General features: G+C 43.7%; 9 protein-coding genes across 9 annotated transcripts; 6 read left to right on the forward strand and 3 right to left on the reverse strand.

Annotated features, from left to right (window-relative positions):
* Nucleotides 1-657: 657 nt before the first annotated feature.
* Nucleotides 658-3,844, reverse strand: EAF01_002234 (uncharacterized protein; the record flags this gene model as incomplete). Its single annotated transcript, XM_038910486.1, has 2 exons — nucleotides 658-3,624; nucleotides 3,680-3,844. 2 exons carry the CDS (start codon nucleotides 3,842-3,844, stop codon nucleotides 658-660), a joined length of 3,132 nt encoding a protein of 1,043 aa, XP_038773408.1.
* A 123-nt stretch (nucleotides 3,845-3,967) lies between these two features.
* On the forward strand, nucleotides 3,968-7,651 carry EAF01_002235 (uncharacterized protein). Its single transcript, XM_038910487.1, has 4 exons — nucleotides 3,968-4,733; nucleotides 4,871-5,093; nucleotides 5,165-5,367; nucleotides 5,456-7,651. The coding sequence occupies exons 1-4, from the start codon at nucleotides 4,635-4,637 to the stop codon at nucleotides 5,795-5,797; spliced, it is 867 nt and encodes a 288-aa protein (XP_038773409.1). The 5' UTR covers nucleotides 3,968-4,634; the 3' UTR covers nucleotides 5,798-7,651.
* EAF01_002236 (uncharacterized protein) lies at nucleotides 6,061-7,350 on the reverse strand (the record flags this gene model as incomplete). Its single annotated transcript, XM_038910488.1, has 1 exon — nucleotides 6,061-7,350. One exon carries the CDS (start codon nucleotides 7,348-7,350, stop codon nucleotides 6,061-6,063), a length of 1,290 nt encoding a protein of 429 aa, XP_038773410.1.
* Nucleotides 7,652-7,879: 228 nt separating the features above from the next.
* On the forward strand, nucleotides 7,880-9,483 carry EAF01_002237 (uncharacterized protein; the record flags this gene model as incomplete). The annotated part of the gene is made up of 2 exons (XM_038910489.1): nucleotides 7,880-9,349; nucleotides 9,409-9,483. The coding sequence occupies 2 exons, from the start codon at nucleotides 7,880-7,882 to the stop codon at nucleotides 9,481-9,483; spliced, it is 1,545 nt and encodes a 514-aa protein (XP_038773411.1).
* A 1,767-nt stretch (nucleotides 9,484-11,250) lies between these two features.
* EAF01_002238 (uncharacterized protein) lies at nucleotides 11,251-12,414 on the forward strand (the record flags this gene model as incomplete). The annotated part of the gene is made up of 3 exons (XM_038910490.1): nucleotides 11,251-11,519; nucleotides 11,719-11,827; nucleotides 11,878-12,414. 3 exons carry the CDS (start codon nucleotides 11,251-11,253, stop codon nucleotides 12,412-12,414), a joined length of 915 nt encoding a protein of 304 aa, XP_038773412.1.
* Nucleotides 12,415-13,017: 603 nt separating this feature from the next.
* Nucleotides 13,018-14,667, reverse strand: EAF01_002239 (uncharacterized protein). The gene is made up of 2 exons (XM_038910491.1): nucleotides 14,152-14,667; nucleotides 13,018-14,076 (listed from the first exon to the last, which is right to left on the reverse strand). The coding sequence occupies exons 1-2, from the start codon at nucleotides 14,562-14,564 to the stop codon at nucleotides 13,107-13,109; spliced, it is 1,383 nt and encodes a 460-aa protein (XP_038773413.1). The 5' UTR covers nucleotides 14,565-14,667; the 3' UTR covers nucleotides 13,018-13,106.
* A 916-nt stretch (nucleotides 14,668-15,583) lies between these two features.
* Nucleotides 15,584-17,581, forward strand: EAF01_002240 (uncharacterized protein; the record flags this gene model as incomplete). The annotated part of the gene is made up of 6 exons (XM_038910492.1): nucleotides 15,584-15,999; nucleotides 16,056-16,171; nucleotides 16,224-16,271; nucleotides 16,323-16,523; nucleotides 16,572-16,906; nucleotides 16,964-17,581. 6 exons carry the CDS (start codon nucleotides 15,584-15,586, stop codon nucleotides 17,579-17,581), a joined length of 1,734 nt encoding a protein of 577 aa, XP_038773414.1.
* Nucleotides 17,582-18,527: 946 nt separating this feature from the next.
* On the forward strand, nucleotides 18,528-19,751 carry EAF01_002241 (uncharacterized protein; the record flags this gene model as incomplete). The annotated part of the gene is made up of 5 exons (XM_038910493.1): nucleotides 18,528-18,630; nucleotides 18,684-18,749; nucleotides 18,817-18,897; nucleotides 18,965-19,324; nucleotides 19,390-19,751. 5 exons carry the CDS (start codon nucleotides 18,528-18,530, stop codon nucleotides 19,749-19,751), a joined length of 972 nt encoding a protein of 323 aa, XP_038773415.1.
* A 1,779-nt stretch (nucleotides 19,752-21,530) lies between these two features.
* Nucleotides 21,531-23,275, forward strand: EAF01_002242 (uncharacterized protein). Its single transcript, XM_038910494.1, has 3 exons — nucleotides 21,531-21,561; nucleotides 21,626-22,091; nucleotides 22,148-23,275. Exons 2-3 carry the CDS (start codon nucleotides 21,731-21,733, stop codon nucleotides 22,837-22,839), a joined length of 1,053 nt encoding a protein of 350 aa, XP_038773416.1. The 5' UTR covers nucleotides 21,531-21,561; nucleotides 21,626-21,730; the 3' UTR covers nucleotides 22,840-23,275.
* Nucleotides 23,276-23,576: the final 301 nt, after the last annotated feature.

The raw sequence follows: 23,576 nt of genomic DNA on the forward strand, positions 1-23,576 counted from the left end.
GATGAGTTAGTTTGATTGAGGGAGGAATCAATTAAATGAATGAATGCAATTCTATAACGATATTCATCTTTCTTCTATCTCCCGAGTCATGATTTATCCACTATACCTATATACCTAGGTAGATACTTTGAGAAGGCAGATTGAATCTGGTAGTTCGATAAAGATAAATAATGGCAAGGCTGGCAGGGCTGATATGGCTGATATGGCTCAAATCTAGATTTAAATCCGAGAAGAGTGAAGATATAATAAGGCTACTACTGTCTACATCATCATACAATATCATAAAACCACAACCGAGAAAATCCCATGCCATCTCGCTTATATTTCTAATGTTACGCATTCACAGTCATCTCATTGGATGATAAATGTTAAAATCCTTCATTTCAGGGGAAGGAGAGTGTAATGTTCATCTCTCAATGCATGTGCATGCTATATTCTTCGATGTGCTACCTCGAAATCACATACATACATCGCTTCTTATCATTTTTGATCTCTCACCTGTCATCTATAATCCTAAATTTAAGCTCTTGTCTCTTCTCTCTTCTTTGATCTCAATCTTCATCTCAATCTTCATCTCTATCCTCATCTCTATCCTCATCTCTATCCTCATCTCTCATCTCTTATCTCTGTCAAACCCTCACCTACACCCCAACCCCGCTAATCAAACTCCCTCTTCTCTCCCAACTTTCCCCATCCCTCCAATACATCTCTATCAACATTACTCGCGAATTCCCTCTCGAAAATTTCTTCTCCCCCACAAATTCTCACCACCTCGCCCAATCTCGCCTTTACAAATTCCCACGCATTAACCCTATGAACCGGATCCACCATATTCCATTCTCTCTTCCTCTTATCTTCCTGAGTCTCCCCTTCAAATACTTGTTGTTCTCCCCATACCAAATTATCTCCTCCGATGTCATCTCTCCCTGCCATCATCTCACTAATAACACTCGTCCACATCGCGAAGAAATCTTGAAGTTTGGAAAGAATGATTGGCGTCATTGGAGAAGGTAATTCCAAAAGACGTGTAAGAGCCAGGCAGCTCAACTTTTGTCTGTCGATATTGGCCATACTGTCAAAATGACGGAACCATTCTTCACTTAACCATTTCCAGATATTTTCAATTTTTTTGTCAATACTCATTAGGAGATTAGCGAAGACAGCAGGATCTGCTAATGCAATACGAGCCAGTATAGTAAAGTAATCTGTCTCAACTACATCATCTAATTTGGGATATTTACGCTCGGGACCAGTAGTTTGATGAGCTTCCCAAGCATCGCGAAGTCCCGAGAAGATCTTTTCCGTATACCCACGTTCGTGGAGATCTTTTGTGATTTGTGTAACACCATTGGAACCTAATTTTTCAGCAGCACGAATTAAACCCTCAACCGTTGTTGTGACTAAGCCGGCGAGATCGCGTTTTGTGACTCCTAATAAATTGGTCATATATGAGACAATTCGGAGTCGATTCGCATCACCCAGCATAGCTTCTGGTGCCAATAGAATATATTCGTTCACGATACCAAGAATGACTCGGAGATTATCAGAACCAAGTTCAAGTAGAGGAAATGCGCAATCGATGAGGGCTAGAACCTCGGGAGATGCAGGTGATGATGATTGAGCGAGGATTTGTGCCCACAAGTCAAGAGCTTCTTCCATAAGGTAGACTTGCATTTCCGAACCCGGTTCCACAGCGCGTTGAATTAGAGGTAAGATTAGCGAGTGGTATCGTTCAGATTGACCTTGCATACAAGATACAAGAGTAGACATTATTGTTAATATGGCCTGTTTCAGAAGATGTTCTTCCCCAGAAGCTTCCCAAAGACCTGGTAAAATAGAAACGATTTGATCTGCATATGGAGAGATATGAGTTTCTAACCTGATAGCAATCATTCTGATCGTTTCCAAAATTACCAATTTGGTTTCCGTATTCTCAACCTCTTGAATTAAAGCCATAGTGCGACCAAGAATATCAGGAGCATATGGTAAAAAAGGTTCAACGTGAAATTCGAAATCATCGACAATCGCCTTAAATTGACGAGCTGCAGTAATGCGAACAACATGATCATTGGTTTCATCTTCTGATTTAAGTAGGTGTTGAAAGATTTGATATACCAATGGTCTATTAGCTTGTGATATTCTGACAGGAATCCATTGGCCGAGTAGAATAGCAATTCGTCGACGAAGTACCTTCCAGCTTTGACCGGTTTGTTGAACATCATTAACTAAAGTTGAAGTAAGGAAGGTATCGAAGTCAAAGCTTTGATGTATAACAGCAGCAGATAATCCCATGGCAGTATACACAGCGTCCTTGGTGACAACAGATTGCCCATTACTACCTGCAACCGATTGGAAGTATTGTAACAATGGTGCCACTAGAAGATCTTTGAAGTTGATGACGAGGTCCATGAATAGCTTTTCCGCACAAGGTCGGACTTCAAATTCCCAAGTGTCTCCACCACCTTCTTCACGTATCTCCCATTCATCCTCATCTTCTTCCCAAGCTTCTAAATCGACTTGACGAAAGACGAAGAATTTAGTAACGATAACACTTGCCATTTCGGCTATTAGTTGTTCAGAAAGCAATTGCGATTTGAGGAATGCTACAGCTTGTCGCTGTTCTTCCTTGATCTCAGTGGTTCGGTATTTGAAGGATTGTGTTGGGCTAAATACCATCTTCAGACAAGCTCGCAATAGCGTGAGACCCTTTAGACATAATTTTTCCATGATCGGTCTATCTTGTTTTGATCCATCATCGGTTGCCAACGCTTTGGCACTGAAATCTTGTGTTGCTGATCCATAAGAGTCTCCAAATTTAGAAACAAATCCCCAATATCCTCTTACCAAATCTATAGAATTAGGCAGGAGTGCGAAAGCAGCAGGATGTGTATTTGACATTTGGACATGTAGTTTTGCAAATTGTACGAGGTGCTTTTCGGCTAGTTCCTTAGCAGGAGATGCCAAAACTGTGGATTCTTCATTTACTATTTGGAGGAGTTGACCAAACTGTTGTTGCGATTGTTGCCATATTTGTTGAACATCTTTATCATGATTTGGGAATTCATAACCCACAATAAGAAGTCGTCGAAGGATTTTGATCGCAATCAAACTGTTTTCCATAGCATTTGTAGCAAGCCCTTGACCACCTGAAGAGTTCTCAGTTAAGAGACCAAGCCATTGTGAAACCTTTTGTGTATAAATGCCGCTCAACAAGAATACCATCTCCGGCCTGACTGATTGTAGACTCGTTTGAGATCTCCTTAATCGGGCGGTAGCCAACTCTTTCACAATCTGTAGTAATATCAACATTCCTCTTTGTAGATGAAGTTGATTTGTTTCGTTTGCAGTTCGCAGCATCCTAATCAAATCTGTAAGGACATCCGGCCAATCCATAGGATAATCCACTCGGACTACTTTCGAAATCACCAAAGCATTTTGTAAAGCAAGTTGAGGATCGGATTCCTCGAATCCACTCTCTAGCAGATGTGATCGAATATTTCCTTTCTCTTCCGCAGTAATAGCATTTGGGGCTGTCTTTCGCCAATATTTATCGATTCCATTTTTCAACTGTATGACCGCAAGATATCTTACTTCGGAGGGTAGGGACTTATCGAGATATACTGCCTAAGCAAGAGTATTAGTTGGGATGCTCAAATTCCAAAACGCATGGAGAAAATACCTGCAGTAAAGTATAGTATCCTCTCTGTGTCTTCCAAGCTTCTAGCTGTTGCGTCCCAGTTTGGATAGCTTGCTGTTGAGAGGACCCTGCCGATTGCAAGGCTAGATATACCTGTTGAGGATTCAGAGGAGCTGCCTCTCCCGGAACTTCGATCGCAAACGCCATATTGAAAAAGGATTGTATTTCCACAAGATATCAAAGAATGCAATGATCTTCGAGAGACGAAAGAAAGTTGTGGTGTATTATTGAAACTGCGCCCCACCACGAGCTGTTTTTCTTGAGGGTCTCTATTACACCGTAAGGTTAACTTTTTTGTTCGAGCTTCTTTTTTTGAGTGACACTTCACTTCAGCCTCGTCAGTCAGTCAGTGTCAATGGTCCACCATACAGGATTCACCAAACAAACATGAGATGCGATTATTCTCAACGTGAAGCAATGGTTGTACGAAATTTATATTCGAGTTTCATATTGAGATATCGTCAAGCATGTCATATTTTTCTATCAAAATCATCAAAATCATCCAAATTATGTTCGATTTTTGGGCTGTTCGGATTTGGCACCTAGAACATCGTTCGGACCCCAATACGAGAGCTCCCCTCATCTCTCATTGATTATGACGATATTATACATGAATATCTAGGGTACATCGTCAAGTTACATCTTATCCAAGACCGTACAAGGAAATGAAACCATCGTGAGGCCCTGGCAACACCAACAATATTTATATCACGTATCAGGGTCTTCATGATTTTCACCATGACATCTCTTCCTTCAACCTACAAAGCTCTACGCTTCAGTACCCTTGCGGGCCCTCTGACCATTGAGGGAACAAGATATCTCTTCACTCCAAACTCCGAAAACTCTCCTAATAAGAATCCATTTCGCGTCTATAAATCCTGTCGATACACAATTATGGCGTGCTGGCATAATATCCGTAGTCTCTGGCTCCAAAGGCATGGGACGTGATTTCTCCGGCACCATTGTAGCCATTGGAGATCAGGTGAAAGGGAATTGGTCTATTGGAGATGAAGTCTTTGGATTGTTGTTTCAAGTTGTATGTTCATTCGTCTACTTGCTTTTTTGTGACTTGTTGGCTTGGGAATCGTGATTTAGATGTGGTCATAGATAGCTCGGGAAGGGTTTAGTTAGGGAAGTAAATGGTTGAGTTGAATCTATTACTGATAGGAATAGTTCGGCCAAGGAACTTTCAGTCAATACATTGCTGTCAATCCAGCTTCAGATCCGGTGGTCAAAAAACCTATTTCTCTATCTCATGAAGCTGCTGCATCAATACCTCTTGTTGCATTAACCATGTTTGCGGCTTTGGACTGGCTTCCCGCAGCTAGGGGTAATTCGCAGAGAAAAGTAATTGTACGAGGAGCATCCGGAGGATGTGGTTCACGGGCTGTTCAACGTGAGTGTTTCCTCACTCGATATTTAGATCTTTTTTGGAGATACAATAAAATGATATTAACGCATCTCCAGTGGCTAAAACCCTCTACGACTGTCACGTCACAGCCATCTGCTCCTCGAAGAATATCGAGTATGTTAAAATTCTAGGAGCAGATGAAATAATAGACTATACCTCCCAGCCAGTTTTGCAAACGTTACTCGAGAGTAAGACTACTTCAACAGAATACGATCTACTAATAGATTGTGTGGGAGGAACAGACCTCATTCCCTCCTATGTGTGTCCTCTCACCCCTCCCCCAGATCTCAAGCCTCCTCCTCCCCCCTCCTTTCCTCTCCTACCCCTAATACCTAACACCCACACAGAAAACTCTCCTCCACCCTCACGGCGCCTACACAACCATCGTCGGCGACAAAACAGACGTGAAAGGTCTCGGCGGACCCGTCACATTCATCAAAAACCCCATTCAAATCTGGCGTTACATATCCGGTTTCATATGGGGCCCTCGTTATGCCGTGATATCCTTTCATACCAAATCCGAATATCTGAAAAAGATAGTTGGGTTGGCTGAGAGAGGAAATGTGAAGATTGAGATTCAGGAGGTGATTAAGGATGCGTTGAATGAAGAGACGGAGGGCTGGAAGAGAGCTATTGAGATTATTGAGAGTGCGAGGGTTAGAGGAAAGGTTGTGTTGGAGATTTTGTGATGTGGAGGAATGATTGTGAATTATGTATTGTTGATATACCAATTGACTCTAATAATATAGCTTTCGGTCCGGGAATTAGACTCAACCTGTAGTCTCTCTATCCCTATTGAGACGAATGGCATTTATAACTTTGTTAATCGCCCACACTTAGAATGTAGATATTTAGTATCGTAACCGAACACATTCTGTTTCTTGATGTAGTTAAGACATCAAAATTCTATAAGAAAAATCCAAACATATGAGTATACTTTCAGGTTGGAAACTCAGCCACAGTCTTCTATCTCTTCTTTCACTTCAATTAGCCCATCTCTTTCTTTTTGTCTTTGCGCAATCCAAGACCCCAGTTCTCCCCATATCTTCTCCTTTTCCGCAGGTGACAATGATGCTGCTAGACCAGACGTACTGGATGCCACAAAAAGTTTGGCTCCTCTCCAAGAATTTTCACCCTTTATAATTCCCAAATTCTCTTCTTCCGATTGCCACCCATATCTAAACTCATCCTTTGCCATAGCCTTCCCCTTTTTTACTCTCCACACACTTTCCCAAATACTCTTCCCAACTAATGCCACAGCCTCCGGTCTATAAACTCTGATCTTCTCGTCTAACAAACTCACTCCCTCATCCATCTCTTTTTTCGACAACTCCCCTCCATTTCTTGTAGGTCTTTCCACAATATTTGTATTTCCTAAAGAATATAACCCTGGTAACTTTACATCATCCTCCGCCTTCAAAAGTCGAGTAGTACAACCTGATGAATGGAGTATTTTCCAAAAACGATTAGAAGGATGTGCATAGGCGTGGCCAACTTGAGCGGTTAGCAAACCTGGATTGAGACCTACGAAAAGACATAGGAGATTGGGTGCTATGACATCGGGGAGAAAAGAGAGATGCGCGTAGTGGGATGGAGGCTTGTAGCCTCCGCCAGCGCGGGAACGACGTTGTTTGGCCGGAGATGATTTGCCTACTGGTGTAGCGGAAAGTGTCTCGAGCTTGCGTTTTAGGGGAGAAGGTGTTGTGTTTGCATGTTTACGAGCTTCGACGGGGCACAATGTAGGTGGCAGCCTCTTTCGAGCACTTGTCGGTATAGGCGAATCTATAGGGGAAGGCGTACAATTGCCCCGCAGCTCCATTTTGATGAGTCGATCGTGCTGCTCACTCATTCTTTCTGGGGAGATTCGTCCAGCAGCATTATATGACGATTCAACTCTGTGATTCCCGTCTCCATGCGTTGCTTGCTCGGGCGATTTGCAATTCGAAGCCTCCAACCGGTTCCTTTCGAATTCTGATTCATAATCTGCTGTGACATTGGGAGCGTCGGTATGGAACTCCTGCTTCAAAGGAGAAAGGGATGATTGTGAGGTTGATGTTTTTGACAAAGGATTCCGGGAATTTATTTGGGTAATCTGTCGACGAGGGCGTGAAGGTGGATTTGGAGAGTATGTAAAAGAGGAGAGATCCAATTTGCCTCGAAAGCTTGGTGCTGTAATGTTAGTTGTAGCATCTGCTTCCATCTCTTCCTTCTTGAAATATCTGGAGTTCACTTGTTTACCCATTTTGTTGGGTAACAGATATGATGTTGGGCTGATGAGTATCCAAATAGAAGTGCAAGATAAATCTGCCGGGTCAGTAGGGGATAGCAATGACGTCTGTCAATACGACGAATTTCCAGAATAGTTATTATTATAATTGCGATACAAATACTCGTAGAAGTGACACGAAGGGACTCGTCTTGCGTATTTGCTTAGCTATTTAACATCCTCAACATACGAACAATGTATAGAGAGAAAATCCAAATGCGTCGTGTCAAATAGCGAAGAAAGGAAAGAAACGATACCCAATTAATATAAATAGAATGGTATGTAAGTCGTTCGTTCTAGCGACCCTCGTTATTTACTGATTCGTACATGACGGTGAGTGAATGGTGGGGCTGGGCTGTGCGGTGCCTTCCCTCAATAAGACACATAGAAACAAAAAGTTATATAAATTCCATTCCCCCTGATTTATATTATTTTTGAATTTTGAATTGTTCAAATCCTTCATCCCCTTCACATTGCGATACCATTCTTTGCATAATACGAAATCATGGAATCCGTTCAGAAAGTACTCGATACATTACACATGGGAGGCAAGGTACAAGCTGCCCCTCCTAAAGAGCCCAGCTCCACCGAGCTTGAACAGCTTAAGGAGAAGTACTCCAAAGCAAAGCAAGACCAAGTTTTTGCATTTTACGATACCCTCGAAGTTGCAGAGAAAGCTGCTCTCTACGAACAGCTTTCCAATTTCGATCCTGAATATATCAACAAAATCACCGATGCAGCTCTCAACCCACCCGAGACCCAAGATGCCGACAAAGAAACTGGTCTCGAACCACTCCCCGAATCTGCGACTGCCAGTATCCTCGATTCAAAAGCTGAAGATATTGAGAAGTGGTATGAAACTGGTTTGGATTTGATAGCTGAGAACAAGGTTGCAGTGGTACTTATGGCTGGTGGCCAAGGAACCCGTTTAGGAAGTTCAGCCCCAAAAGGTTGCTTCAATATTGGTCTACCTTCCGAAAAATCCCTTTTCCAAATACAAGCGGAACGTATTCGCAGAGTTCAAAGATTGGCACATAAGAAGGCTGGTTATGCAGCGGATAAAAAGGTGGTTGTTCCATGGTATGTGATGACCAGTGGACCAACTCGTGGACCTACCGCCGACTACTTTGAGGAAAATAAATACTTTGGTTTGGAAAAGGAGAATGTGATCATCTTCGAACAAGGAGTTCTCCCTTGTATTTCGAATGATGGTAAAATTCTTTTGGAGAGTAAGGGCAAGGTCGCCGTTGCACCAGATGGAAACGGTGGTATCTACCAAGCCATCGTCACATCAAATGTTATGTCTGACATGACAAACCGTGGTATCCAACACATTCACGCTTACTGCGTAGACAACTGTCTCGTCAAGGTAGCAGACCCAGTATTTATTGGATTTTCCGCTTCTAAAGATGTCGATATTGCTACAAAGGTGGTACGAAAGAGAGATGCTACAGAATCTGTTGGGTTGATCCTTCTCAAAAATGGCAAGCCAGATGTTGTTGAATATTCTGAAATCGACAAGGAGACCGCTGAAGCTAAAGATGCCAAGCAACCCGATGTCTTGAAGTTCAGAGCAGCAAACATCGTTAACCACTATTACTCTTTCCGATTCTTGGAATCGATCCCTCAATGGGCTCATAAGTTACCTCATCATGTTGCAAGAAAGAAGATTCCTTATGTGGATACTGAGAAGGGTACAACTGTCAAACCCGAGAAGCCAAACGGTATCAAACTTGAGCAATTTGTTTTCGATGTTTTCCCAATGTTGGAACTTAACAAATTTGCTTGTATGGAAGTCAAACGTGAGGATGAGTTCTCACCACTGAAGAACGCGAGGGGCACTGGTGAAGATGATCCAGATACTAGTAAGAAACATATTATGGATCAAGGAAAACGATGGGTACAAGCTGCAGGTGCCACTGTTGTCGGTGAGAGTACCGAGGATGGTATCGAAGTTTCTCCATTGATCAGTTACGTAAGTCAATCATTCCCTCGTCAATAAGCCTCGATTCAACCAAGCTAACATGTCTATAGGGTGGAGAAGGGTTGGAGAAGTTGAAGGGTCAGAGCATCACTGCCCCAGCTGTTTTGGAGAAGGAGCTGTCATAAGTACCTTCAAAAGGTCAGATGAGCAATTTAGGCACTTTTTGGTTTGGCTATAATAAGCTCTGACAGCAAAATATTATTGTTCAATACAAGCGAAACATTTCGAAGCGAAGTGTGTAACTATGTAAAAGTACTACAGTAATACAAGATATCAATTAACATCAGAAAATCTAGCGTAATTTTAGAGACTTTCTAATACTTCCCACATCCATATCCGAGGAGAAGATTAAACCTGCGATCTCAGCCCCTCTGGTGAGAATCAGCTCAGACTTTTAGAACCAAGAAATACTTCTAGTGTGCATCCTAAGCCTCTATCGCTGAACTCAAAGAATAAAATAAGCCTTGCTTGATGACAATATTTTGCCTCCACTAGTCTAGTGGTAATGGATTCAACAACCACCAGCAACCAGCAACCAGCAACCATAACCGTGGAAAAAAGTACCGGTTATAACAAAACAAAAGTCCACGGGTCCAGATGATCAACCCCCCGCCATGATTATTGGGTAATGCGTCATGAGTGGCTCAACAGATCGGATCTATCCATCCGTCGCTCATCTCCACATCACGTGTTGAGATTATCCGATGTACCGTTTGTGTGGATGTTGGCACGGATTAATTACAGAAGTGCATGAATGAAGTGGAGATGGAAAACTGGGAAAAAGTGGTGGAGGTATCGTGCTACTGGATATGCTTAAATTTTGCTCCGTCTTACCCCTACGAAGTAGATGAGAGTATCTATCTAACTTTGATCTTACATCACTTTACTGATGGGTGGAAGACTTATTTGATTTTTTTTTGGTTGGTTGGGAATGTTCCCAAGTGTACATAGGTCCCGGCGCGGTTCATAGTACAAGTCGAAAGTATGGTTGAGTATTCGGATTTCGGATTCTAACAGTTATCTATCGATCAAGTGTGATGGGAAGGGAAGCTGCTTAAGTAATTGGTGCTTCAAGTTATGATTTGATGGTTAGTTGGTTTGTACGATTTTGTATCTGATTACCTTTCCTAGGTATACTCTCATAGTCTCTCTCATAGTCTCTCTCATATCATTAGAAAACCATCAAGTAAGAAGCCCATGACATCTGCCAAGCCACGCGTGGCAGTGCCAGGCAGCATTGGAATGCCCAAAGAAGTGAAATTCCAAAGAGAGGTGTGAAATTCCCAAGAGAGGTGTGAAATGTGATTGTGACGGAGGAGAAACCCAGTGATTGAGGCGAAATCAATCATAAGGCGAATCTTGGCTGTGCTACGGATCGGATCAGAATCGGGTACCGGCCTTTGACTGTGGTCATCAGTCGGAGAATGGAATACTACGAAGTACTACCTAATAGGGATGGATGTTCGGAGGATTATTGAATACCTACCTACCTACCTACCTAGTTGTCGATGATGTAGCTACCCAGAATATAATATATGGAGTGACTTTTTCCCCGCACACAATTCGCTCGTCATTTTTCGAGTTGCAAGTGAAGTTTGCAAGTGAAGTTTGCAAACACATCCGCATCACAATCACAATCGGTGAAACAAAGCGCATTTTGAGACACTTTTAAAGTTTTGAGTCGCATATCGTTTTGTGATCGGTGGATTTGGTGTTTACATCAACATTATCGAATACATTTTGTTTGGCAGGGAAGGATCAAATTCAACTACTTCTTTCTTTCATCCTTCACATATCGCACACATATCGCACTACGATAAAACAGAATTCTTCATCAATCAATCACCACAAGAAATCACAATAATAAACATCCTCTCAAAACCAATCCAACCATGAGGACGAATCTCTGGACCGTAGCCCTGCTACTTTTCTCCTCCACTCCCTCATTTGCACATCCGCAATACATTCCTTCCGCCGAACTAATCCCCCGCGATGCAAAGGCACAACCTGTAGTCAACGCCGAAGAATTCACATACTATTCGCGCGAGGAGAAACGAGGTGGCGATTTATTTAAACGCAAGGGCGGCGGAGGCGGTGGCGGGAAAGGAGGAGGTGGAAGTTCGAGTAGTGGCAGTAGTAGTAGTGGAAGCAGTTCTTCAAGGTATGTTAAGGGAATTTTCTTTTCATGATCCTGAGATTTAGAGAATGGATGGGTGAGGAGAGATGACGCAGAAGGAGTTTGGGGAGGGGAATTGAGGGACCCTCTCGGCTGTTGGGGGTAAAGCACCGATAATCGGTGTTTGAGGGAAATTCACTGGATTGAATTCAAAGAATCAAGCTCTAACATGTTAATAAAACAGTTCTGGTTCTTCGTCCGGAAAAGGAGGTGTCACCTCCTCTTCCTCTTCATCGGGTGGCGCTACAAAAGCTGGCTCGGGTCCCGCGCCTGCTTATGGTGGGGGGAGATATGTATGTGCCTTTCCCGAAGACTCAAGTATTGATTACTAACCTACAAACAGTATGGCGGAGGAGCAACAGCCCCATATTCCTCAGGAGCTCGTTCGCCTCTCGGAATTGCCCCCGTCTTCCTCGGCTTAGGTGCCTTATCCATCTTCCCTGGTCTCTGGCTCTACGGCGCCTACAGCTATCCATACCACAATCAGTATTCCTTCCGCAACCACTCGGCTACCCGCAACAGCACCAACACTACATCTGCCTCTATCGAAACCCGTCAAGAATCGGATACCACGGGTGTCAACGAGACAAAACCAGTCACATGTCTCTGTGCTGCATACAGCGAGTGCGGATGCGACGATAGTGGAAACTCGACATTCCTAGATCAGATAATCGGGGATGGAAGTTACGACGCGTTGAACAAGTCGCTGGTTAATGTCGCGGAGGTTAATGGTACATCGACGATTCTTATTAATGGGACGTTGCCTAATGGAACGACTGCGAGTGGTGGGTCGGATTCTGCGGCTGGGAGAACGATTGCGGAGGGTTTGGGTTGGTGGGTCATGCTTGCGACGGTTTTCGCTACTTGCTTTGCTATTTGATTTTCTTCCGTGGTTCGGGGGAATCGAGAAGAGAAGAACAAGATCAGGAATAAGTCAAGATAACTGGGAATTAATTTCCCAGTACACTTGCATGTATCATGAAGAAGACGCGGGATTTCATTGTATATTTTCAACAAAAACATGGGGGTGTCATTCTTCTTTTTGGCGTTTCAAAACGATGCGAAGGGATTGGAATGGAATAGTTTGGGAAGATGGGAGATGAACTTACGACCCCCGATATGTATGTATTAGTACTTATGAGATCACGGTGGTTTGGGGATATATGGATGGGTGAGGGATGCGGGATGAGGGACTAATGTATCCCTCGATAGAATATAATATCATAAAAGAGTAAATTGGTGCAGATCAGCAAATGCTAGGATAGGAAATAGTCGGTGCATATTTAGGTAATACAAATTGTGTAATCCAATATTTCATTATTATGGGATGAGTGAAAAATAAATGGTTCAATGTTTCGAGTGAGGTATGTGTATAGTGGAAGTGTGGATGCTTCATTTGAAGTTGAACGACTCCTTGATAGTTCGGTTAAATAGCCGGACAGACAATGAGGTTCAAAATATTGTCTCGCCCGTGTTCCTCTTCGTGAGAAATTGTAGATTCTACTTGTATATTTAATTCTAGCCTATTCAATTCTATTTTATTTTATTCCATCCCGTTCTATAGTACACCCCTCAAGCCGATTCAGAACTCCTCGCTTTACGTCGTCGTATCAATTCTCCCAACGGTATATCATCTTCATCCACAATCTCCGCTTCCTCATCTACCCCATAGTCTCTCAATCTATCACCTTCTGAATTTGTCCAGCCTTCTTCTCCGTCAAGTCCCTCTTCATATTCTTCACTTTCATCTTCGTTCTCCTCCTCTTCGTCATCTCCTTCATAGTATCCACCTCCATTATTGATAGTACCTCCTTTATCATTTTTCTTCCAGCGTTTCAAATCTGCTTCTTGACGCTGTCTGAATGCATCTCGTTCTTCCTCTACACTCCCGTAGACTTTCTCTTCCATCGGGATCGTTTCCACACCACTACATCCCGCTCTCCTTCCCAACTTGTCCGGATCCGGCGGTGGCCACATACCCACTCTATCATTAAATCCATTTTCCTCCCACGTCCCCGCACTCTCTACACCCGGTCCCCCTGCAAGCGGATTGAACCACATCAGTACATTCGCACTCCCCATCGCTTGCACAATATTCTCCCAAATACCTATATCGAAGGGAAATTCCACTTTGTGTACCCTGACTTTGCGACCTCCATTCGCATACACATAGCCGCGCATATTTTTCGTTTTCGAGCGCTCGATAACCGCATCGTGGCGTTCGATTTCCCAGGCTTCGATCATGTAGATGTTTGTTGCGAGGGAATAGACGGTGCGCAAAAAGAGGAGCGTCATGGCGAAGAGGGAGAGCCCGGCAGAACAGGTTATTATGAAGAGGAGAGTGAGGGAGGTGGTTGAGGGGCCGAGGTAGGAGGGGAGGGTACTTTCGGAAATAACGTAGCTGATGCGGATGCAGAGGAAGAAGGCGAGGATGAGGAGGGAAATGACGGCGTAGAAGAGGAAGCGGATGAAATGGGGAAAGGTGATGTGGGAGACGCAGTTGTTGGTCCAGGGACAGTGGTGGTCCATTTTGGGGATGCAGCTAGAGGGTGCTAGTTACGATGCTTGCTCGGAGTTTGGACGTGAAACATATAGAATGAGAGAGGGAGATATATACCGTTTACATTGTTTACAATGATGTGCTCTAGCCGGCTTCACCGCATCACATTTCTTACACCATCTCACATTTTCCCACTCTATCTTTTCTAAACCCTCAACCTCCCCAATAACTGTCTCATCCCTCTCCTTCTTCTCCGTTTCCTTCTCAATCTCATTCGCAACTCTATCAACCCAGCCCTTCTCCCCCGGATCAACCGAGCAAGTCTTCCAATAACACCATATCATAGCCCACGCACTTGCATTGAACACCACTGTTTCCCCGGTACTCAGAGACCCGGGCTCGAGATACTGGAATAGTATCTGGGATCCGTAAACGAGAAATATCATGTGGAAATAACAAAATGGTTGGGCGAGATCGGTCATCTTGTTGATTCGACATTTGGATAGAGGGGAAAGACGCGTTTGCGTCATGGTGGGATTTGGTGTTTACATTAACTGATATGCTGGTATTGATGAATATGATATTGATAACTATAGAACCTTCAAACTTTGTAAGCAATAAGGTTATCGGAGAGACCCCTGACTTCGTGCATGTACCTATGTAGCCTTACAGCCTCGCTCCCTCGCACCACCCAAGCTCGGACACCCTGACACATTCTGACATTCGAGCCCGAGATTAGATAATCGCGTCAGGATGGAACGGACTCTTCTTACCCATGCGTAATTGGTCAGCTCGTTAAGGATATCACGTGTAGCAGGGATACTTCCATGAGACAGCGAAACGGACTAATGAATGAAAATCGGAGCAATCTTGGCCCGTTGGCGCAACTGTCAGACTTCTTCAATGGTCAGTCTCGCGCGTATAGACGAGATGAGAGGGAGATTCGAGAGTCGCAATGTGGGAAATCCATGATGGGGTCATGTCCCCTTGTAATGAAAAGGAATCCGAGATTTCCTTTCCCGTCCGAACTGGTGGAATAAGCTTTCTAGACAAGGTGCAAGCGCATTTTTTGGGTAACTGGGGAATCGGGATGGAGTTTAAATCGGGCCCTAGAGCTAAGGTTCGTTCTTGGGAGCTAGGACGGAAGAATTGATAGTTTGATGGATTGATGATAGGCTGAAGTGGAGTCGAGACGGAGCGATGTGGTTGGTACGAACGTGGTTTTTGGGTCCCCCTTGGGATTGGATTAGAAATGTGCATATTTTGATGATCTGCTAGGATTCTAGATGTCAGTTTCTTTTTTCTCGAGATCTAGGCTGCATGACTTAGATGTTTATACAGAGTTGCTTGTCCGACTTTGTATTTGAAATTATATCGTGTTCTGTACAAATCAAGGCAGCTTCACATATTCTTAGCAAAGTTTCCCCCTGTCCATACGCTCTTGCATTACTAGGGTCTTCATCTTGCGCTATCACATTGTTCTTCTCGTGTACCTATCACATCGCATTTGGTACCTTTGACCGTGTTTGAATCTCCTAAGACTGAGAACATGGAGACTTCCACAACCACACCACCAATATCTTCCAATAACAGTGCTTCAGGTATTCCTCACAGTATCCAGGAGAAGCCTGCCGCCACAGACGCTATCGCCGAAGCAAAAATCAAATTCAAACCAACCACATCCTTCATCCTCGCTTTCTCCTCCATATGCCTCATCACTCTCGCCGCCGCACTGGATGCCACCTCTCTCAGTATCGCCCTGCCAATCATCACCGCGAAACTTGGAGGATCAGCCATTGAAGCCTTTTGGTCTGGTACATCATTTTTACTCACTTCTGCAGTGTCGCAGCCCGTCATCGCGGGACTAAGTCATGTTTTTGGAAGAAAAGAGTTGATACTTAGTTCGGCTGTTTTCTTTGGTATCGGTAGTATCTTAGCGGCCGTGGCACAGAATTTTACTTTGATGTATGTAATATCTCAAATTGGGCTGAGAATATCTACTAATGGAGAAACTTGAACAGGTTGGTGGGTAGAAGTCTTCAAGGGATTGGAGGAGGAGGAATCTTGTCTTTGGGTGAGATTCTCATCACAGATTTGGTACCTCTTTCTGTTAGAGGGGCTTATTTTGGTTATATGGGTATGAGTTCTTTCTTCGCCTATAAGATCGCATCAACTGACTGTATAAACAGGTAGTATTTGGGCTATCGGAAGTGTTGGTGGTCCATTGATGGGCGGTGGTAAGGTTTCTTCCATCCTCTTACACACACTCGTCTAACTTCATCCTCCAGCTTTTGCAGAAAATGTCTCTTGGAGATGGATCTTCTGGATCAATATCCCCATCATTGTCTCCGGAGCAATTGCAATCATTCTTTTCCTGAAAATTACACGTACGCCCGGAAATCTATCAGCAAAAGTCAAAAGATTCGATTGGATTGGTTCTGTCATCTTCGTTTCTTCAACAATATCTTTCTTGATTCCTATAACATGGGGTGTGTGTATCCGTTCCAATCTACAACCTATATCGCTAACAAGAATAGGTGGTGTAATGTACGCTTGGGATTCATGGAGAGTACTTTTCCCTCTCTTGATAGGAGTAGCGGGTATAATCGGTTTCTCCTTTTATGAGAAGAGACTCTCCGATAGCGCATTCGATTCCGAAGGCGAACTCCTACCAGGAGATAACATCGAACCCATAGTCCGTTTCAGTATCTTCGGTACATGGTCATCGATTTACATATACTTTCAAACAATGATTCACGGAATGGTCCTTTGGTCTTTGTTGTATTATCTTCCCTTGTATTATGAGGCTGTTCAGGGATATACACCTATCATCTCCGGTGTAGCCATCTTACCCGAAACTAGTTTCGTTGCCGTAAGCTACACAAGTCCCATTTTCCCTAGCTCCTAGAACTTACTAACACATCTCCAGCCCATGTCCATAGTGGTCGGTGTCCTCGTCGCCAAAACAGGTCGTTACAGATGGGCCCTCTGGTCCGGCTGGTTCCTCGCAACTTTCGGTTCAGGACTTCTCTATCTCCTCAAGCCATCAACTTCAATTGTGCAATGGGTATTCCTCAATGTCCCCATCTCAATCGGTACGGGAATGTTATTCCCAGCCATGTCACTCGGAAACCAAGCCGCTTCCCGTCCGCAAGATGCAGGCCACGCAGCTGCTTTCTACTCATTTGATCGTGTGTTTGGTGAAGCGATTGGTGTTGCTATCGGAGGTGTTGTGTTTCAAAATCAAATCAAGGAAAAACTTCTCGCCTATCCACTTCTTGCTAGTATGGCAACAGAATACAGTAAAGATGCAACGGCTTTAGTGCAATTGATTCAGAATATGGATGAAGGGTTGGAAAAGACTCAATTGAAGCAGGCGTATGCGGATAGTTTGAAAATGATCTGGATTGTCATGTGTGCGTTGTGTGGAGCGGCGCTGGTGTCGAGTTTGTTCGTCAAAGGATATAGTTTGGAGGTGGACCATAAGACGTTGCAGGGGTTGAAGGAGGAGAAGAATGGGGATATGGAGGCGGTGGTGGAGAAGTGAGGGAGTGTGTGAGTTTATGATTTAAAGATGTTGGATTTAAGCTTTTATTAATTTCGGGGAGGGTCTTGGTATGGTATGATAGATATGGGACGGCGTTTTAGATTCATAGAGTATAGCTTTTAGGCGCATAGAAGATGATAAGGATGGGGATTTAGTCCCTCCTTTTCACGATATAACTTAGAAATCGTAGTAGAATAATATTGATCTCACTTCTCTCAAGATTCTGGAATATCAACATGAGTGAAATTTGTATGTCTCATGAGGAGTAGGCACACAGTAATTGCAGCGTTCATCTTGACTCAGAATATCAGACAGGATAATGGGGGTCCTCAACATGCGGATCGAGGTGATATTCGTTACTGCTACTAGAGCGAAGATACCTATCCATGTGCACTTCCACTGATATTGGAGCGAGTAAACCGACATATAGTATATAGTTCTCGGTATACATAATCTCAAATACCCCTCCGAAATATAGCCATCAGCTTCCCTCTAGTATCAAATCCACATGCAGACTAGATAAACTCCTTTAGTTGAAACATCACCATAATATCTTGTCACCAACACCTCGATATCAAATTCAAGTCACACTTATTACTAATTACCATTATGTAGTCAAGAAACTCAGTTTGAGCCTTCAAGCTGAAAGTTGTTACACAGAAGATCCCACAAAAAGATCAGGCCAATCAAGCGAACTTATGTGTTCCACACCAATAGGGGTTTCAGCTACCCCACCACGGAACGTCATCATCTGCATGATTCCCCTCCTTGAATACCAGCGCTGCTGATCCAGATCTCAGGGTTGAAAAATATAACAAGCTCCTCTGCGACGAATTGTTTCTTTTATCATAATATTATACACAAGACACAACGAAATCTTAACGTTTCACAAGAAATCCTATCACAAAACTCAAATAGTAAGTTTTAATCTAGAGACATTACCAGCATGTTGTCTTATGGCGAAAGCTTTTACGGAGCTCCAACCTTACCCCGCACAAGCCACCTCAACAAAACAAACACATCTTCCGTTCTTGAATTCTCGACTGACAGTATTGTCTTTATAGCATTCTCCAAACAAATCAAAACTCAAATCAAACAACAGCAATCATGTCTGGCTACGGAAATGAAGGCTACGGAGGTCAACAAGGCGGAGGATATGGAGGTGAAGGTAAGAATTACAGTCTTGGATATGGAGACGGGGCTTGAGTACGGAATATGCTGATTCGGATCTGTAGAGAGAAGAGGAGAACATGGTGGACAGCAGGGTGGTGGATATGGTGGTGAGGGAAGACAAGGTGGCGGATATGGCGGTGAAGGTATGGTTCCTGATGTCCAGTCCTTTGCTACTGTCTGCGATAAGCACAAGCTTACAAACTCCTACAGAAAGAAGAGAAGGCCACCAAGGCGGAGCAGGCGGACCCGGAGGAGCATTCGGTGGCGGAAACTTTAATGAAGATCGTCGCCAAGGAGGTGGAGAAGCCCAAAGCTATTACGGAGGTGGCGGACAAGGAGGACAAGAAGAAATTCGTCACGGCGGTCGCGATGAGAGATATGGAGGAAGTGGAAACAACCCATATGGAGGCGGTGGAGGATATGGTGCCGATGATGAGGATTTGAAGGGCGCAGCTCATCATGCTCAAGAACATGCTGGAGATTCTGGAGATTCTAGCTTGTTCTCGAGTGTTTTGGGTTACTTGGGTCAGAACAAACAAAATATCGGTAACCAGGACGTTGATGAAGATGGTATGTCATTTCAACTACACTGCTAATGTGCAATCCGCAAAATCATACTAACAACATAAAAATAGAAGCTGTAAACTCTCACAAACAATTCTATGGCGGTGGCGGCTCTTCCGGCGGTTCTTCGGCATCTTCATCTAGTATGGGTAGTGCTGCCGCAATGCAAGCACTCAAGATGTTTAACGGTGGTTCATCTGGAAACTCCTCGTCCGGCAACTCCCAAAACGCTTTCGTTGGAATGGCAATGGCACAAGCCAGTAAATTGTTCGATCAACAAAGCAGTCAAGGAAATGTCTCTTCTGATTCTTCCAAGGAGAGCGCTGTTCAGAAAGCTGGTGAAATGGCTCTTAAGATGTATATGAAGAGTCAGGGTGGTGGAAGCTCGGGTGGTATGAGTGGATTGATGGGATTGGCTAGTAAATTCATGTAAGAGAATGGTTTGTATGAGTGGTTGTTTAGGTGCTAGGCTGGGAGGATAGTTTATGACATGTTATGATAGCATGATTTTGATGAATGAAGCAATGAAATATTTAGCAGCTTAAGCGACTTGAGCTGTTACTATCAGTTGTGTGTATGTATGTGACTTTTAAGGAAACAATGTGATTTATCGCAGAGGCTTAATAGTCGGCTAGGAGTGTCAAACCAAACAGTTCTCGGAGAATTTTGTTGAGCCATCGGTCTCACAGGAGAGGATGGGGTTGCTTCCATACCATATATCGCTCGTTGGGGAATCAAAATAGAATGCCCAAGAGAGGGGAAAACGTGTTGGAAAGGACTTGCTTATATCGAGAAGCGAGGTATCCAGGTAGTACAAAGTGCTCGTACGGTATTGTCAGTTAGTCAGCATGATCGTGATTCACTAAAAGAAGAAGAAGAAGAAGGAGAAGAAGGAGAAGAAGGAGAAGAAGGAGAAGAAGGAGAAGAAGGAGAAGAAGGAGAAGAAGGAGAAGAAGGAGAAGAAGAAGAAGATAAGAGTATGCTCTTTAGATGTAATTTCTACGCGTAGCGGTTCATGTATCCGACAGTACAAAACGATCTGGAGCTCTTGCCTGTGTTGGCCTTCTTTAGTTCGCGCATTAGACCTTCAAGTTCTAAATGAAATTTCGAATCGACCACTTTCCGCATTTCATAAAGTCAGATCAATTGTTTGATAGAACTGCGTTGAATTTTTGCTTCATGAATTACTTTTTTTGCTTTTTGATTCTGTCTAATTTTTCTTTGGAGGGGGAAGAGAGTGAGCGGGTTTGTGGAGATGGGCCTGGTGATTTCTTGGATTACTGTTTTGGATTCACTGGATTTGATTGAAAGATACGATGGCTGAGTGTTGGCGCTTTTGGGACAACTTGCGATTACCATAATATATTTGGAAATGATAAGACTTTGTATCTGCTTGACGCACCACTGTGGTGGCATAGATAGGCTGACTATTGGTATGCAAGTTCACAGCTCTCGAGGTCATTAAGTTCAATAAATGGAGCTGCATATTGAGATTGCGAAGGAAGATGAGATATCCCACTGGGAAATGAATTGCAGGTGCGCTTGTCAGGATTTCATTTTATAATGTACCACGGCTTGATCAAATGCGCCAGGTGAGAGGGGCTTCGCCATATCGTCTCGTGAAGATACAGACCTATACCTTATATCGAATCCATATCTACTCTGCTCTTAATTCACAAAAATCTTCATGAATCAAGATGTATCGATCCGAAGTAGGCAAGATTTTCGCGAGACTAAGTCGACTTTGATATGTCTATGAATCTTCGAGCAAATGTGCATTATAGAATGAATAGATCAGAATGACTCTTTCAGGCTGGCACAATCAAAGCTACATACAGTGCGGGTACGGAATGATTTGTTGCAAATGACAAATGTGTATGAAACATTCGATTTGTGGCTTAAGGCGAAGGACTACTTTCGTCTTGTCAACCCAATCCTGCAGGAGGCAGTGAACAATCGAAGCTAGTATTTCTAGGTACTCTAGATGCAATCCTTCCAGCATGAAGTTGTGGATTCACTGCTCCGATATTATCATACTTTGATCATCTCCCACTACTAGGTAGCCATATCTAGTTTTGGAAAGCTCATGGTTATGGAATGATGGGCATTCATAGAGTGAAACGGACGTTAAACTAATGAATATTTCTCTGATCGAGTACATCTCTTCAACGTTTTGCATGGAACCCAAAAAAAACTCAGTCAGCTTTACATTGTAATAAGTGTTGGATTAATAAACTCACTAGGTAAAGTAGCGCAACATTCAAATTGTCACGTGAATGAACTTTGACGCTGGCGCCTAATTATTAGCGCCTCTCGCAACCTTTTGGAACAAGGAAACCAAGATAAGACTTTCAAGTCAAATATCTTCTGGATATCGACAAAAATCCAGCTCGCCACCTATCTTGAGGAAGGATGTTCACCTCTTCCGTTCGAAGAGCTGTTTCAACAGCACCGCCGCTGCCGATAATACTTCCTGTCCATAATGTCGCACCACGAGCTGCTACTTCTCAAGCCCTTTCATTCCGTTCCCATCAACGGAGATTATCGTCCTCTTCTTCGTCGAAACCTTCCAGCCCGGCAGATGGATCAAAGGGAGTAACAGAGGGGCAGGCCGTTCCTGCATCCCCATCACAAGCAAGACCTGATGGCGAGAAGAAAGCTGCGAAAGCGGGGAAAAGAAAGGCAAAAGACGCTTCAAGAGGTTCTGCGAACAAAGCCGATACCATGCACAATTTACCCAGCGTGCCTAGTACCAGTCACATCGCGCCGAATCGTGAGTTCGCACACTTCCAAACATTCACAGGAAAGGTTTTAACTTATTTATTGCAGAAATTGCCGCATCCGCATTCTTCTCCCTACACAGACCTATATCCCTCACTATGAACTTCCCTAAAGTCGTTACCGACGAAGCGTTCGCCGCTATTTTTGCTCCACGAACACGATCGAACAAATCGCAAGACGTGATAGCCACCCTATCAAATACACTTCAAACACTTGACTCTGTCACAGGGTCCCTCAAACAACTTAATATCCAAGAGCAATGGAACGAAGAGACAGATGAACTCCGCGCTGGCATTACCGCCGATTCCTACCGTGTTCAACATCTCGACAACGCCAACGAACTACCCCGTTCAGTGTTCGCTCGCAAATACACACCCTTTTCCCCTCCTCCCGCGCCCGTCCCAATGAGTACAGAAGAATCTCTTGCAGCAGGCGCAGAAGCCGCCGCCGAACAAGCAGAAGCGTATCTCCCCCAGCAACGTACCTACCACACCCTCCTCGCGATCACCGAATTCACGGATTCAGCCGGTGAAGTAACATATACAGCCGAAAGCGGCCCTATAGTATCCGAAGATCCACCCAGAAGTTATTTCGAGCGTTCTAGAATGCGTCTTCGGGAGAGAGCGACAATGTGGGCTATTAGTGTGAAGAGACAGCGGAAATTAAAAATGAAGAAACACAAGTATAAGAAGTTGATGCGTCGGACGAGAAATTTGAGACGAAGATTAGATCGTAACTAGTTTCTTTCCCCTGTTCTCTAAGCAGAAATGGAGACTACGATTATGACGGATACATTTCTTTGGCTTGCCTGGGGGTTACCGGCTCACTGACGATTTGGGGCATATTGAGGAATACATGCGTGCAAATTGGGGTATTGGGTTTTCCTTGATCTCTATGGGGGTAGAGTAGGGTTCGCAGTGGGATTTGGAGATGGCACGAAACGCCATGAATGAGTAGCCAGCTACTGGTTTTGAATTAGCAATAGCATCTCGTAGTTTACGAACGTGGGTGTTGATCACGTAGAAATTCCGCTTCCACAAACTTACGGCTGCACACTCGCTCGGTAATCCTATTCCCTACTTCCCTTTCCATTTCAATGGGAGATCACATCTCCCTACCCCTATAGCTTATCCTCACTTAGAAAGCCAAGAAATAAATGTACTTATACTATCAATTGATCAAATTGAATTGAACTATGTGTTTAAAACAAAACTTGTATACAAATAAAGCATTTCCCTTTCTATCTGTGGAGAACCCTCTGCCCTGCCCGCCCCTTTCTTTCCCCCAAGACTATAAAACTAGCGATCTCTGTCTTTCTATATCAGAAAACGCTCTCAAGCACGATGCATACAATCAATCCCATATCCACGCGAACACAGGATTTTGTAGAAGAGACCACCCCTTAACCTCGCCAAATTGCACGTAAAGAACAATAAGATCGCTTCATATCTTCATTCTATCTACTTTCCATATACTT

This window comes from Botrytis porri (genome assembly GCF_014898465.1).
Source record: "Botrytis porri strain MUCL 3234 chromosome Unknown BPOR_003, whole genome shotgun sequence".
NCBI lineage: Eukaryota > Fungi > Ascomycota > Leotiomycetes > Helotiales > Sclerotiniaceae > Botrytis > Botrytis porri.